The 14869-nt window shown below is 37.2% G+C and overlaps 1 protein-coding gene across 1 annotated transcript; it reads left to right on the forward strand.

Annotated features, from left to right (window-relative positions):
* The first annotated feature begins 7268 nt into the window (after positions 1–7268).
* LOC113918740 (ferritin light chain-like) lies at positions 7269–8156 on the forward strand. The gene has a single exon (XM_035724689.1). It carries the CDS (start codon positions 7468–7470, stop codon positions 7966–7968), a length of 501 nt encoding a protein of 166 aa, XP_035580582.1. The 5' UTR covers positions 7269–7467; the 3' UTR covers positions 7969–8156.
* The last annotated feature ends 6713 nt before the right edge of the window (positions 8157–14869 follow it).

Raw genomic sequence — 14869 nt, forward strand, 5'->3', positions numbered from 1 at the left:
TCTGTGTACCTGTGTGACAGTTAATGATCTTCCTTGTAGTCCTTCCATCAAGTGCTGCCAGAAAAATATGCTGACCACATCTATCTGCTCATATTTCTGTCCTCTTCAAAATCCTCAGTTAAATGTACATAGTAATACCTAATATCTGTTCAACAAATGATAGTATCCCCAAGGCTGTAGCAAAGATTCTTAACTCTGGGAGATGGAGAGAAGTGTCTCATCCCCAGGAAATCAGCGGAAGGAGTTGGCAGTACATAACATAAAGAAGCATGTTCAGTACATCTATTATTTTCTTCATACAAACTACTGAAAAAACATAATTTTTTTTTGCCTGGTAGGGAAATGTAGAAGATGGGCAAGCAAAACAAAACAAAACAAAGGAAACTTTTTTTTTCTTTTCTTAATTTTAATTTAATTTTATTGTGATAAAAATATTTAGTGGCATTTACCTTCTTAATAAAATTTTAAGTGTGGGGTGCCTGGGTGGCTCAGTCAGTTAAGCATCTGCCTTCAGCTCAGGTCATGATCTCAGGGTCCTGGGATCGAGCCCCATGTTGGGCTCTCTGCTCAGTGGGGAACCTGCTTTTCCCCCTCCCTCTGCTGCTCCCCCTACTTGTGCTCTCTCTCTCTGTCAAATAAATAAATTAAATCTTTAAAAAAACAAATAAAATAAAATTTTAAGTGTACCATATAGTATTGGTGACTATCTATACAGTATTGTACAGCAGATCTCTAGAATTTAATCATCTTGCTTAACTAAAACTTATGCTGATGGATTAGTAATTCTCTTTCTCTCCCTTCCCTCCCAACCCTTGGCAACCACCATTCTACTTGCTAATTCTATGACTGACTACTTTAGATACCTCATGTAAATGGAATCATGTAGTATATATCTTTGTGTGACTGGCTTATTTCACTTAGCATAATGTCTTCAAGATTCATCCATGATGTTACATATTGCAGAATTTCCTTGGGAGGGCTATGTTAAAAACCAACAAACAGAAGACAACAAGTGTTGGTGAAGATGTGGGAAAATTGGAACACTAAATGTGTACTGTGGGTAGGAATGTAAAATAGTACTACCACTCTTAAAAAGAGTATGGAGGTTCTTCAAAAAATTAAAACATAGGACTACCATATAATCCAGCATCCCCATTTCTGGGTATTTATTCAAAATAATTGAAATCAAGATTTTGAAAAGATACCAGCACTCCCATGTTCATTGCAGCACAATTCACAATAGCTAACATGTGAAAACCATCTAAATATCCTTCTACAGATGAATAGATAAAAGTTTATACAATGAAATATTATTCAGCCTTAAAAAATAGAAAGCAGGGCGCCTGGGTGGCTCAGATGGTTGAGCGTCTGCCTTCGGCTCGGGTCGTGATCCCAGAGTCCTGGGATCGAGTCCCGCATCGGGCTCCCTGCTCCTTGGGAGCCTGCTTCTCCCTCTGCCTCTCTCTCGCTCTCTCTCTCTGTTGTCTCTCATGAATAAATAAATAAAATCTTAAAAAAAAAAAATAGAAAGCATGGTTTTTAAAATGTTAAGATATATCGGCCTTATAGGTAAAAAATCAAAACTTTTTTTTTGCTTTGCATTCAGAGCCTTCAATGTGGCCCCTGTGAATAATACAGGCTCACTCCACCACCCCACCTACATATACTGCTCCTTTTATCCTCTCATAACTGGAAGCACTATGGAGAGAGTCAAGTTTCTTGGAACATACAATGCCTCTAACAATTTCATCATGAAGCTTTTCCTAGCAATTTTAAAAGCACTGTCTTCTGGGGGCACATGGGTGGCTCAGTTGGTTAAGCGTCAGACTCTTGATTTTGGCTCAGGTCATGATCTCAGGGTCATGAGCGCAGGCGGAGCCTGCTTAAAATTTTCTCTCTCCCTCTCCCTCTGCCCGTCCCCTCTGCAGCTCATGGGTGCACCCATGCACTCTCTCTCTAAAACAAAAAACAAAACAAAACAAAAGAGAGCACTGTCTTTTCGTCTCTCCACTTAGCATGGACAAGAATAATCAATGAAGTTATATCCAGAGTATGGTGGGCTCAATATTAATTAAATTTGGACTACATATCATAATCTTAGTTGTGATAATAATTTAAGCATTTTAACACCCCTTTACTCTACACATCAAAATAAGATGTTAGCATTTTTAAAGAAGTAATGAAAGTGACTTTAAATGGTTTGATTAGCTAGACTTTCCATGCCAAATGTTTCAAGTTGTGCTTACTTTGAATACTATTTATAGGAAATACATAATGAAAATAGATATGTGATTAATAGAATATCCTGAAATATTCATAAGTCATTCCCAGCCAGGTGTTTCAGACATTGACAATTTTTTTAGTGAAATTTAATTTAATACTGTTAGGTATTTTGAAAATGTACTGTACTGAAACTGTATTCAGTTTTAAATTAGAATATTACATTAAAATTTTGTCATTCACAGACCTGTACCTCTGAAACAAATAATATGTTAAAAAAAAAAAGAGAGAGAGAGAGAAGATAGTAGGAAGGGAAAAATGAAGGGGGGGAAATCAGAGGGGAAGACGAACCATGAGAGACGATGGACTCTGAGAAACAAACTGAGGGTTCTAGAGGGGAAGGGGGTGGGGGGATGGGTTAGCCTGGTGATGGGTATTAAAGAGGGCACATTCTGCGTGGAGCACTGGGTGTTATATGCAAACAATGAATCATGGACTACAACATAAAAAACTAATGATGTAATGTATGGTGATTAACATAACATAATAAAATTAAATTTAAAAAACTGAATATATTTTTGAGAACATATTTGAGATAAAATGTTAATAAATTTCACATCTTAAATTTACTATTGAAAAATTTTAAATGTATATATGCTCATCTATCACCTCTGCTTTGAATATTAGTTGACTCTTCTCACTTATTAATTTGTCAAACAATATCTTCCTTGGAAGATTGTTCTAACAGCAGTAATTCCTACAAAGAGCTTTGTAGGAATTCTTGAAAATACATGAATGATCAGCTTTGTTCTAGTTAAAATTATGATTTTTTTCAGATTATATAATATGCTCTAAGAGTGAAGTCATCATTTATTTTGTAAATATTGATTTAATCACAAAATATATTGCTGTAATTTATTGCTAAAAATCCCATTTAAATATACAAGCAGAATAAATAGAATATAAAAATTATAGGAAAATAGCACTGTGTGTATGTGTAAATTTTTGTATGACCAGATCTAGTCAAATTTATGAACTGCATGTATTGATCACTTAAAGATTATAAGTATTTTTGAAAACAGAAATGTTTAATATTTATATAAGCATGGTTTTTATCATAGGACTTTTGTGTTTTTTTCTTAGATTAACCTTCTACTCTGTGATTATAAGCACATTTACCAATGTTCTTCCAGTACACTTGTGATTCTTTTTTTTTTTTTTGGATGCATCTGGACTTTATTTGTGGAGATGCCATGTAGTTATGGAATGAACTTTTCCTACTTGTTTATTTGCTTGCTTATAAAATGAATGTCAGTTATGCCCAAACTTCTTATGAAAAAAATTGATCTTTTGTTCCCACTGAATTGATATGATACCTTTATTATATACTAATCTTAGAATTTTTATTCTGTCGAAGAAAAAAAATGATTTTTAAAAAGCAGTTAAAACATCTATAACAACAAAGAGCTTAATTTTGTAAAATCAAAATGCTCTTATTAATTAAGAAAGTGTGCATCCCAGTACAAAGCTAAGTGAATGACATGAACAAGAAATTTTTACAAGTATAAACATCTGTTACCAATACGCATGAAACAAAATCTCTCTTCACTCTTAAGCCAATGAAAATAAATGAAAACAATAGCAAAACAACTTTATTTTTTCCTTTAGAACAGAAAAGCTCAATAAGTTTAATATAACACAGTTTTGGCAAGGGTGTGCAAAAACAAACATTTTTGGTCAGTTGTTGGAGAAGTGAGTTGATAGAGACTCTTGGAAAACAACTTTGATACTATCAGCTCCTTAATTGCCAATTTGATAAAATATGCCATGGTAAATTATATTTTGTAAATTTATCTTAAAATATACCTTACTCCAGAAAATGTACACTAATCTGTAGTACCAGAAAGCAGATCATTAGTTGCCTAGAGAAGGGACTGAGGACCAGGAGGGCAGCATTAAAAGGGGACAGTTTGGAGGGCTGTTGTATATATATTCACTGTCTTGATTGTGGTGGTGGTACAAAAAGTGTATACATATGTTAAAACTTACCAAATTGTACACTTTAGGTGCAACTTACTGCATGTCAATTATGCCTCAATACATCTGTTAGTAAAGAGAGGCACAAATATGAAAAAGTATTTGCTAAAAAATTTTTCCTCTCATGACTACTTGAAATGGGAACAACTTGTATGCAATACTCTACAGGCATTATATCTAAAATAAAAATAACATCAACCAGAAAATACTTATAAATGATCTTTGCTGTAAAAGTAATTTTTAGAAATAATAAAATAAGCGAAACTTTTGTACAGAAAAAATAAGACTGGAAGCAAATGGGTGAGAAATCTTTAGATAATTTTTCCTTTTTTTGAAGTATATATACATTTTCTAATATTGCTTAATAAGTATGCATTTTTATTTAAAAATAAATGAGGAAAAGTGAACATTTTAACAGATAAAAGGTGAACACTATGAACTACTATAGTCACAGAGTAAATCTTACCAAATAATAGCAGCTTCATTGTCACTGAGTAACTATGATGTTAGCCTTTGCTATTCACCATTAAGAAAGTATTTTTTATTTTTGCAAAGTATACAGCAAAATATGATCCCATCTTTGTAGAAAACAAATGCTAGCTCAGTTGGCATTTAGTATGACTGTGGTTTCAATGTCAGTTCAGTTAAACCTGTGCAGTACTATTCCCTCAGTGCAGAGCTATTCACTCAGTGACCCTTATGGGCCAGGGAGGTTTTCTATTACTTCAGTTCTCAAAGACTTAGTTTGCTGACTAGGATCAGAATCATGCATGTACAGCTCTGGAAAAGGAGCCCAGGAATTTTATAAGTAACTTTATGGGTTTGCTTTCTTGAGCCCTCTGATATTTCCCCAGTTCTTTCTGGCTCCCTAGGGCTTCCCTTTTCAGACCTTTTGCCAGAAAGGTTGCCCCACCCTGGTACATACTTCTCTGGCTTTGCCAACATCTGAGGCTAAGAAAAAATTGCAAGGAAAAATTTCGAAGATAATTCAGCCCAGGCTTTTGGGACCACGGTTGTACTGATTGGACGGGGAGAATCTACTCTGATAATTTTGGTTCCTACAGGGTCCCAGTGCAGATGGTACTGCTGCACCTACAGGATTGTTTGGAATCAGGACTAGAGAACCTCTGCTAGAGCTCTCTGTCTGCATCCAGTACCCACTTCCAGGTTTAGAGCTACATGACTTTAGGCTGGGCACACTGGAGAAAAAGAAAAGTGATAGCCTTAACACTGATTCCTTGATATTTCACATTGCCATCTTCTTTACCAATCTACCTGCTACTACTGAATTTTCAGAATCCTCAAATAGCAATTTCATACCTTCTGCGCAGATTTTATAGCTTCATTGAGGGGAAGACATGATGGAGTGTGCTTACTCTGGTACCTGGAACTGAAACTCAAACAAATGCTTTCAATTAATAAACTTGCTCAAGTCCTTGGTATTCATCAGTACAAGAGGGTCTCTTAACTGTTCCTTTAAGTAAAGTACACAACTGAAGTCAATGAAAAATTTATACATTATTAGATTTTCACTTTATGTAAAAATGCATATTAATATTGCACTTTAAAATTAGCCTTATAAATATTAATTTTTCTTAAGCTTTTTCTTGCTTAAGCCCAGAAGTGGTACAGAATTAGTTGCCTCTTTAAGTATGTGTGCTTGCTGTTCATTAATCACAATGTGCAGTTCATATCAGTGACATCAACAAACTTCATTTTTTTATTGACATATAATCAACATATAACATATTAGTTTGAGGAGTTTGATTAGTTTGATTTGCATTTCCTTGATGATTAGTGATGTTGGACATCTTTTCATGGGCCTGTTGGCCATCTTTTATGTCTTCGGAAAAATGTCTATTCAAATCTGCCCGTTTTAAAATCAGATTGCTTGCTTTTTTGTTTGTTTTTTTGGCTATTGAGTTTTAGGAGTTTTATATATATATATATTTATATATATATATTTTATATATATATATATTTAAAAGAGGAATATATATATATATTTAAAAGAGGAAGAGGGAAGGGGCAGAGAGAGAATCTTAGGCAGGCTCCACACCCAGCATGGAACTCATTGCAGGGCTCGATCTCACAAGCCTGAGATCATGACCTGAACCAAAACCAAGAGTCAGAGTCTTAACCGACTGAGCCACCCAGGCACCCCTACATATTTTTGATATTAACCTCTTGGCAAGATTTATTTTAAACTTAAAAATTGGTTTTGCATTTTAGAAACTTTTAGAACAGACACTATTCCTCTAGATGTCAGTCTGTCATTTTCTTTACATATTTGAGTTAGATGCATCTGTACTAAATGTGAAACACAGGCAAAAGAGAGTTCTAAGCATAAAGGATGAACCAGCTGGAAAAGCTTTGAATATGCACATGAATGTTGGAGTATCCCTGGATAAGGGAGATGTCTTACTGATTGATATGCAGATATCAATTTGGCCAGGGTTAATCTATGTTTAGGTACAAGCTTAACAAATTTAGAGACTGTGGAGCACTGACTAGGACCCAACAATCTGTCTTTTTTTTTTTTAAGATTTTATTTATTTATTTATTTGAGAGAGAGAATGAGATAGAGAGAGAGAGCATGAGAGAGGGGAGGGTCAGAGGGAGAAGCAGACTCCCTGCTGAGCAGGGAGCCCGATGCGGGACTCGATCCTGGGACTCCAGGATCATGACCTGAGCCGAAAGCAGTCGCTTAACCAACTGAGCCACCCAGGCGCCCCTCAACAATGTCTTAAAATGAATTTTTAAATTAAAATTCATTTTAAGGCCGAAATATTCCTCTTTATACCTTTATACCTATATCCTTTATTCTCTACACATAATAGACAAATCTACTGGGGCATGATAATTGAACAAAAAGAATTGTTGACAAAAGAAATAACTGTAAGCAGTCCTCAAATGTTTTCTTAAAATCACTGAAGCTTTCTCTAAATAATATACTCCCTGAATATTGAAAATAAATCTCTATTTAAAAATTAAAAAAAAAGAAAGCAGTGCGCCTGGCGGTCCTGCGAATCTGTTTCTTGCTTCAACAGTGTTTGGACGGAACAGACCCAGGGACGCCCCTCCAACCAGCCAACGACCACTCTCCAACCTCTTTTCCAGTCGCAACCTTGGGAGCCATCTTCTTGGCCACCCGCTGCCTCCGGGACCAGCCAACAGCCAATTTCAAGCTTACCTTACCACCAATCAACCATGAGCTCCCAGATTCGTCACAATTATTCCACCGAGGTGGAGGCCGCTGTCAACCACCTGGTCAACATGCATCTGCGGGCCTCCTACACCTACCTCTCTCTGGGCTTCTATTTCGACCGTGACGATGTGGCTCTGGAAGGTGTGGGCCACTTCTTCCGCGACTTGGCTGAGGAGAAGCGCGAGGGCGCCGAGCGTCTCTTGAAGATGCAAAACCAGCGTGGCGGCCGCGCCCTCTTCCAGAACGTCCAGAAGCCGTCCCAAGATGAGTGGGGGAAAACCCTGGACGCCATGGAAGCTGCCCTGGTTCTGGAGAAAAGCCTGAACCAGGCCCTTTTGGATCTGCATGCCCTGGGTTCTGCCCACGCAGACCCCCATCTCTGTGACTTCCTGGAGAACCACTTCCTAGATGAGGAGGTGAAACTCATCAAGATGGGCGACCACCTGACTAACCTCTGCAGGCTGGCCGGCCCCCAGGCTGGACTGAGCGAGTATCTCTTCTAGAGGCTCACTCTCAAGCACGACTAGGAGCCTCTGGAGACCAGCAGCCTTTGAGGGGGCCCCTCTGACAGCCCCCTGGTGCCAGAGCTTGTGCCTCAGCCTCTCCCTGCAGCCACGAGGCAGCTTTTTAACCACCCTGGAGCCCTCTCCCAAGACGTGGACCAAGTGGAAACAATAAAGCTTTTTGCAGCAAAAAAAAAAAGAGCTAAAAGAACATTGCTAAAAGAACATTTAGCTAGAGCTAAAAGAACATTGCTCACGAATAACCGGGGCTAAGGAGATTTTGCTTTTTTTTTCTTTTCTATTATCCAACAGAGATATAGAACTGGACCATTTCTCATCACCTCCACCACTATTTTCCTGGTTTAAGTCAATGGCATCCCTTTATTACCCTATCTTTGCAATAGCCTCCCAGCTAATCTCCCTGCTTTCCACCCCACTCCCCAAAATCCAGTATCTGCAGCAGACAGAATCATCCTTTTAGAACTTAAGTCACATCCAGTTCCTCCTCTGCCCAAAACCCTCTAATGGAATCTCTTCTCCACCAGAATAAAAGCTGAACCCCAAGCTTTACAGTGACCTATAATGTCCTACATGATTTGGAACTAAGATATCTCTAACCCCACCTCCTACTAATATTTTTTCCTACCCTCCTTTTTTCAGCCATATTGTCGTCTCTGTACTTGTTTGAATGTGGTAGGTCCACTTCTGTCCAGGGGCTTTGTACTGGCTGGTCCCTTTATTGGAACTCCTTTGTCCCCTGCACCCACATAGTTCACTTCCTCCTCTCTTAAAGGTCATCTTTCATTGATTGAGGCCTTCCCTGGCCTGTTTGAAATAGCAACTCTCCACCTCCCTGACCTACACTATCACCTTTTCCTGCTTTATTTTTTCCATAGTTCTTATCACTATTGGATAGTGATCACTAGTTCTTATCAACATCTAGTATACTATTTTATTTTTATTTGATATATATATATACACATATATATAAATATATATAAATGTATTATCTGTTTTGCTCTCCTAGAAAGTACACTGAATGATGGCACAAAATAATTGTTTTGTTCACTGCTGCTATATCCCCAGGGTCTATAAAAGTATATTAGCATGTAATAAATAGTTGACAAATATTTATTGAATTAATAGATATATTATTTAAAAGGTGCTTATATGTATAAAGGTGTGATACTTGCTAAACTTGGAAATCAGAGAGCATACCACTGATTTGACAGCTTTCCAATAGTGATAGATTTCTTTTTTTTTAAAGATTTTATTTATTTATTTTAGAGAGAGAGAATGAGAGATAGAGAGCACGAGAGGGAAGAGGGTCAGAGGGAGAAGCAGACTCCCTGCTGAGCAGGGAGCCCAATGTGGGACTCGATCCCGGGACTCTGGGATCATGACCTGAGCCGAAGGTAGTCGCTTAACCAACTGAGCCACCCAGGCACCCAGTGATAGATTTCTAATCAAGAATATTCAACGAAGGTCTTTGGATAAGAAAGTGGAGACCCACCTCTTCCGGAACTTCTTTTGCAACATGAGGGAGTTTGATTGTAACTGCATGGAGTTGTTGCAAGACCACTAGGGTCCATCTTTGGAATATTTCTCATACATATCTTTGTTTTTCTAGTCTTCTAGTAACTGTCCTAGTTTCTCTTAACTGCTTTATTATAGTAACTTCACAATTGGTTTTCCTCTGTGTCTTATCCCCCAGTCTATCATACATGTTACTTTTTAAATAATCTTCGTAAAGAATGGCTGCAGTTTTGTCAGTCCCCTACTGACGTGCTATTTCATAGCATTCATGGCCCTTCCTAATCTATCATTTTTACCTTAGCAAATAGAAATTAGTCCCCATTAAATATCTTTTTCTTTTGTGCAGTTAGAATCTTTTTACTCTCCAAATCTACCTGGGATTTTCTGTCTTCCAAGCTTTTGTTCTATGTTCTTCTTGTATTCCTCAGTTTGCAATCCCACCCAAATAGTTCTTGATCAGAAATGTGTGTATGAAATTGAAATCTGGGTTGATGTCATTCTAGTGAAGTAGCACATCTAGAGCTGCCCTTAAGTTACCTGGGATTGTCTAGCAGGAGTGACCTCAAAAATATGCTCATTCCATTTAAACTGTCCACTCTGGATTGCCTTTCATCTTCAGACCGCAAGGCATTTTTAAGTATCTCCATCCCCAATCCATAAGGAGATGTGAGATGAGAGATGGGGTTCTCCCTCTTCACCAGTTTTCGGAATTAGTATATAGCTGGTGCTAGTCAGAACCAGTTCAAGATTTCCTAACAGCCAAGATCCTAGAAAAATCTACCCAAACAGATTTACAAACTCAAAAGTTTGTAAACTTTGTGACTTCCCTGGCTTGGGGTTGGAGGCTATGAGTATTCCTTTAACAAACTTATGGGTAACTCAAGAGAAAAGAGATTATAAAATAAAAAGTCTGTTGCAAAGATATTTTAGAAATGTGTTTAGTCCACAGGATGGAGTGATTGACTTCATCTGAGAGACTGAGAGAAGGTTTTGTCAAGAGTTTTCTTTCTTTCTTTTTTTCTTCCTTCTTATTTCTCTCTCTTTCTCTCATCCTTTCTTGTGTGTGTTTATCTTACTGAAAAATTGGGAGCAGGGTAGATAAGCAGAGAGTGTGGTCTTAAAAAGTGATAAATCAGCTTGCAAGAAATAATGCATGTGATAAATCAATAGCAAGAAATTCTAGGTCTATGTGTAGAGGACAAAATGTGAAATGAAGAGAGATGAGTTAAAACAGAGGTTGTGATTTAATTAGAAAGCAAATAGTGAGAATTACATTTATCATTGTTATGAAAATGGGAATTTGGAAACAACTTGCAAAGCATTACAGGATAAAATAACCTATATAAGGCACATATAGTCGAATATATATCGTTTGATTATAGGTCATGCTGTGAGTGGCAGGGATAGCCTCTAAAGGCCCACATGGTTAGACTAAGAATGACACAGTTATTTAAAATGATGATGGAAGTAAGGGAAAAAAAGGAAGTGAGGCAAAGTGTGCTATGATGGAAAAATCTCCCGATTTCGGTTTCTGCTGGGTCTCTGTTTTCTCCCTGTGAAAAATAAAAAATAGGGTTCCAAGGTTGTTTCCTGGTTCACAAGGCTGCTGTCAAGATGAAATGAGAAAATACCTGTGAAAAGCATTTTGAAAAACTCATACATTTTCTACAGATTAAGGTATCAGTAGCAACTTTTTAAAAGGCAGGGCACTTGACACATCACAAGGCATTAGAAAGATAAAGTATTCATTCTCAAAATTAAATTTAAGGGCATGTAAAGTTACCCAGTTTTTAGTTTGTTAAAACGATTTCTAAACTTGGAAGAATTTGGGGAAAATCCCTGAAAGGCAAAAATGTAGGGATACTCCTTAACCTCAGGTCTCCTAAAGGTTGCAAATATCCTCTGTGCCTAGATCAGTCTCCAGTAGTGAAGTCAATGGAGAGAGGTTAGCATGATCATGGAACTTTATAATCCAGCCCTGGGCATGTTATTATTAAGGGATGATGTGAGTGGATTGATTATGTATTGTTGCCAGAGCTCCTTTCCATTTCTGATTTTGGATGCTTTGCCCTCTAGGTTTGTTTCCCTATTTATTTGATATATACTTTATTGAGATAATAATGATATAGACTCAGATATATAAAATAAATCAAATCAAATAAAAACTAAATATATAAAATAAAAAGGTAATAAAATAGAACCAAAGTAGCAGCTTTTTTTTTTTTTGGCCTTTCTTTTGTTTTTGTATTTCTTTAATTTTAACTTATTTATCATTTCTTCTTTCCTACTTTCTTTTATTTCTTTTTGTGTATACTTTAAAAAGCATCTTAAGTTTGAGTAGTTCTTTTCTTTAATATGTCTTTAATGTTGTAGACATTTTTTTGAAGGTGTAGTTTGCTATATAATCAATATTTTGATTATTTTATCCTCATTGTTTTCTAGATAATGTGTAATTTCAGTTTTTTACTTTATTCTTTGAACCAATATATTTAAGATTATGTTTCTTAATTTTCAAAGAAGGTGTTTGAGGTTAACATTTACTTTTTATTTCTAAATTTTGGAGTATGCTTGTGAACTGTGGCTTTACATTTTAAATTTTTTGGTAGTTATTTGTGCTAAGTACGTAGTCTTCTTTAAAAATTTGGCATATTTTCATGACGGGGCGCCTGGGTGGCTCAGTCGGCTAAGCGGCTGCCTTCGGCTCAGGTCATGATCCTGGGGTCCTGGGATCAAGCCCCGCGTCAGGCTCCCTGCTCAGCAGAGAGCCTGCTTCTCCCTCTCTGTCTGCCTCTCTACTTACTTGTGCTCTCTATCTCTCTGTCAAATAAATAAAATAAAATCTTAAAAAAAAAATAAAAAATAAAAATTTGGCATATTTTCATGGCAAACCAAAATATATATTCTTTGTTTTATTGATTTACTAAGTAGAGTTTGGTGATTTTATTTATTCAATTCCTCTATATCTGTGCTTGTTTTTAGCTGCTAGTTCTGTCAGATTTTGGAACAGTTATTAAAATGTTCCCACTATTTCATGTTTATCCTGTTCTAACTGCATTTATAATAGTATCTGGATTAATATGTTAATAAGCTGTTGTTTATTTGTTACAGTGTTTATATTCTTCATAAATTAAGCATTTTGCCATCATAGAATATCCCCCTTTGCCATCTTAAATGTTTTTATCTATTCTTGGGCTTTTTTGTTTAAGTCTTATCTCTCTGCCATCACTTGCTTTTTATTTTCGTGAATTTATTTCTCAATTCTGCCTGCAAAATCTTTCCCTTCATGATCTCCACCTCAGATCCTCAGTCTCTCAATTCTATAAATCAGGGCTCAAACATGACCATCTTTTCCTTCAATCCATCTCTAGAATATTTTTTTATCTCTAGAATAAATTCTAAAACAACGTTTTCAATGTTCAGAAAGTTTTTTTTTTTTTTAATACCAATTGAGCCAATGACCTTGTGATTCTTTTTTTTCAGGGCATTAACTGTCTCATCATACAGTTACATTCTAATTGGAGCAGCCCTTATGATTTGTCTGCTAGCTCGCTTTCCTATTTTGGCTTCCTCCCTAGGGTTCATGCTTCACTGCTGAGATACTTCATGCAGGAGGGCATCTTTTAAGTAAAGGCAGCACCAGCATCTCGCCCTGGGGGCAGGCTGCCTACAGACATGCAAATTGCCATTTCTCTGTCATAGATTCAGCTGCAAAAGCTGTCACCCTCAAGCCCTCACAATTCAGGTTGAAGCTGTTGACCTTTTCAGCTCTCTGCGGCTCTCTGATAGCCAGATCACCCCCAAAGATACTCTTGGATATTTAGCTTATTTTCCACTAAGCGCAAGATGGCAACTTATAATCAGTTTTGCAAAGAAAAAAAAAATCCAGGCCAAAGTCCAACTCATGTTCTGCTCCCCGACTGCACATGATAAACAGGCTATGTCCACCTGGAAGAAGGGGTATATAGTTTTCTACACAATCGGCACCATCTGGCTACCAAGCTGTCTGCCCAGAGGACATATTTTATTTCTAATCATCCATCTAAAGTAGGCCTTTTCCTAGTTTCCCAAAGGCAGAGTGTAGGTGAATGGAGGCTTTCCCTCTGGGGCCCACAGATTCTCATGTAAAATTCACTCTCATTCATTGATATTTTCTCTCTCTCTCTCTCTTTCTAAATCTCACACTAATCCTTACGTCAGAATTCTCAATGGCAAGTCTCTTCCCTCATTTCAAGGTCTGGGAATAGGAGGAATGAAAATCCCTTACTAGCTCTTGCCATCCTGGATTCTGGCAGAGCAAAAATTCTCACTTGAACCCTCTACACCCCCCTTTAGACCCAGAGATGGCTTATCTCCATAGAAGTAACTAATTATTAAACTAGAGTTGGAGGGGTATGAGCAGCGTGGACTCATTGTGGTGCAATTTTCCCAGAATCCCATGGAATCCCTCTGGATATTAAATTCTCAGAGGCTATCTGTTTAAGTATCAGATATGGCAGTGTAAACTGAATAGCAAGAATTGCCTAAGGGCCACCCTCCCCCCCCCTCACTTCTCCAGCTCCATCTGGCAGATTTTTTCCACTTGCTTTCTGCCAGGCTGGTCACTTTGACCTTCTTGCAATGCCTCAAATATTCTGTGCTGCTCAGGTTCCGTGGCTCTTGACACATGTGCCCTTGTTCATGTAAATTCCTACTCATGCTGCACATCTTGGACCAGAGACTCCTTCCAGGCAGACTTTCCTAAAGATGTCAGCCAGGTGAGGTCTGATGGAGTAGGCTGTCATCCTCATTGCTGTCATCATAGCACCTGTATGAACATTTATGCCCTGCACTAGATTGTAAGTTCTATGCAGTTGGGCCGGCTCTAGTTCCCCTCGTGTCTGCAGCACCTAGAACACTGCTTAAACAAGTAGGAGCCAATGGTATTTGTTTTATAAATAACACCAGGAGAGAACCCAGACACTGCCTAAGAGTTTTCTTAAGAAATCACAAATCTCAATCATCTGAAGGTAAAATTTGATGATAAATTTTTAAGTAGAGAAATCTCATAATAAATTTTCTCACATTAAAGAGTGGGATTCCCCAAATTTTTCTCAGAAAAATATATAGAAAAGTTATAGGCATTTGATGATGATCATCCACATATTCATCACCTAGATACCATTAACATTTTGCTATGCTTGTTTTGTCACAGATTTGTCTATCCCTTCCTCAATTCATCCATCAATTCACGATATTTTATATACAAAGTAAGTAGCAGACTTAAGTACATTTCCCCTTAAATACTCTCATGTGTATATCAGTATTTAAAGCTTAGTACTTATATGTAGGTAGTTTTCAGTCTTATGAAGTTAAGTTTTACAGACAA

The sequence above is a fragment of the Zalophus californianus genome, chromosome 1 (genome assembly GCF_009762305.2).
Source record: "Zalophus californianus isolate mZalCal1 chromosome 1, mZalCal1.pri.v2, whole genome shotgun sequence".
NCBI lineage: Eukaryota > Metazoa > Chordata > Mammalia > Carnivora > Otariidae > Zalophus > Zalophus californianus.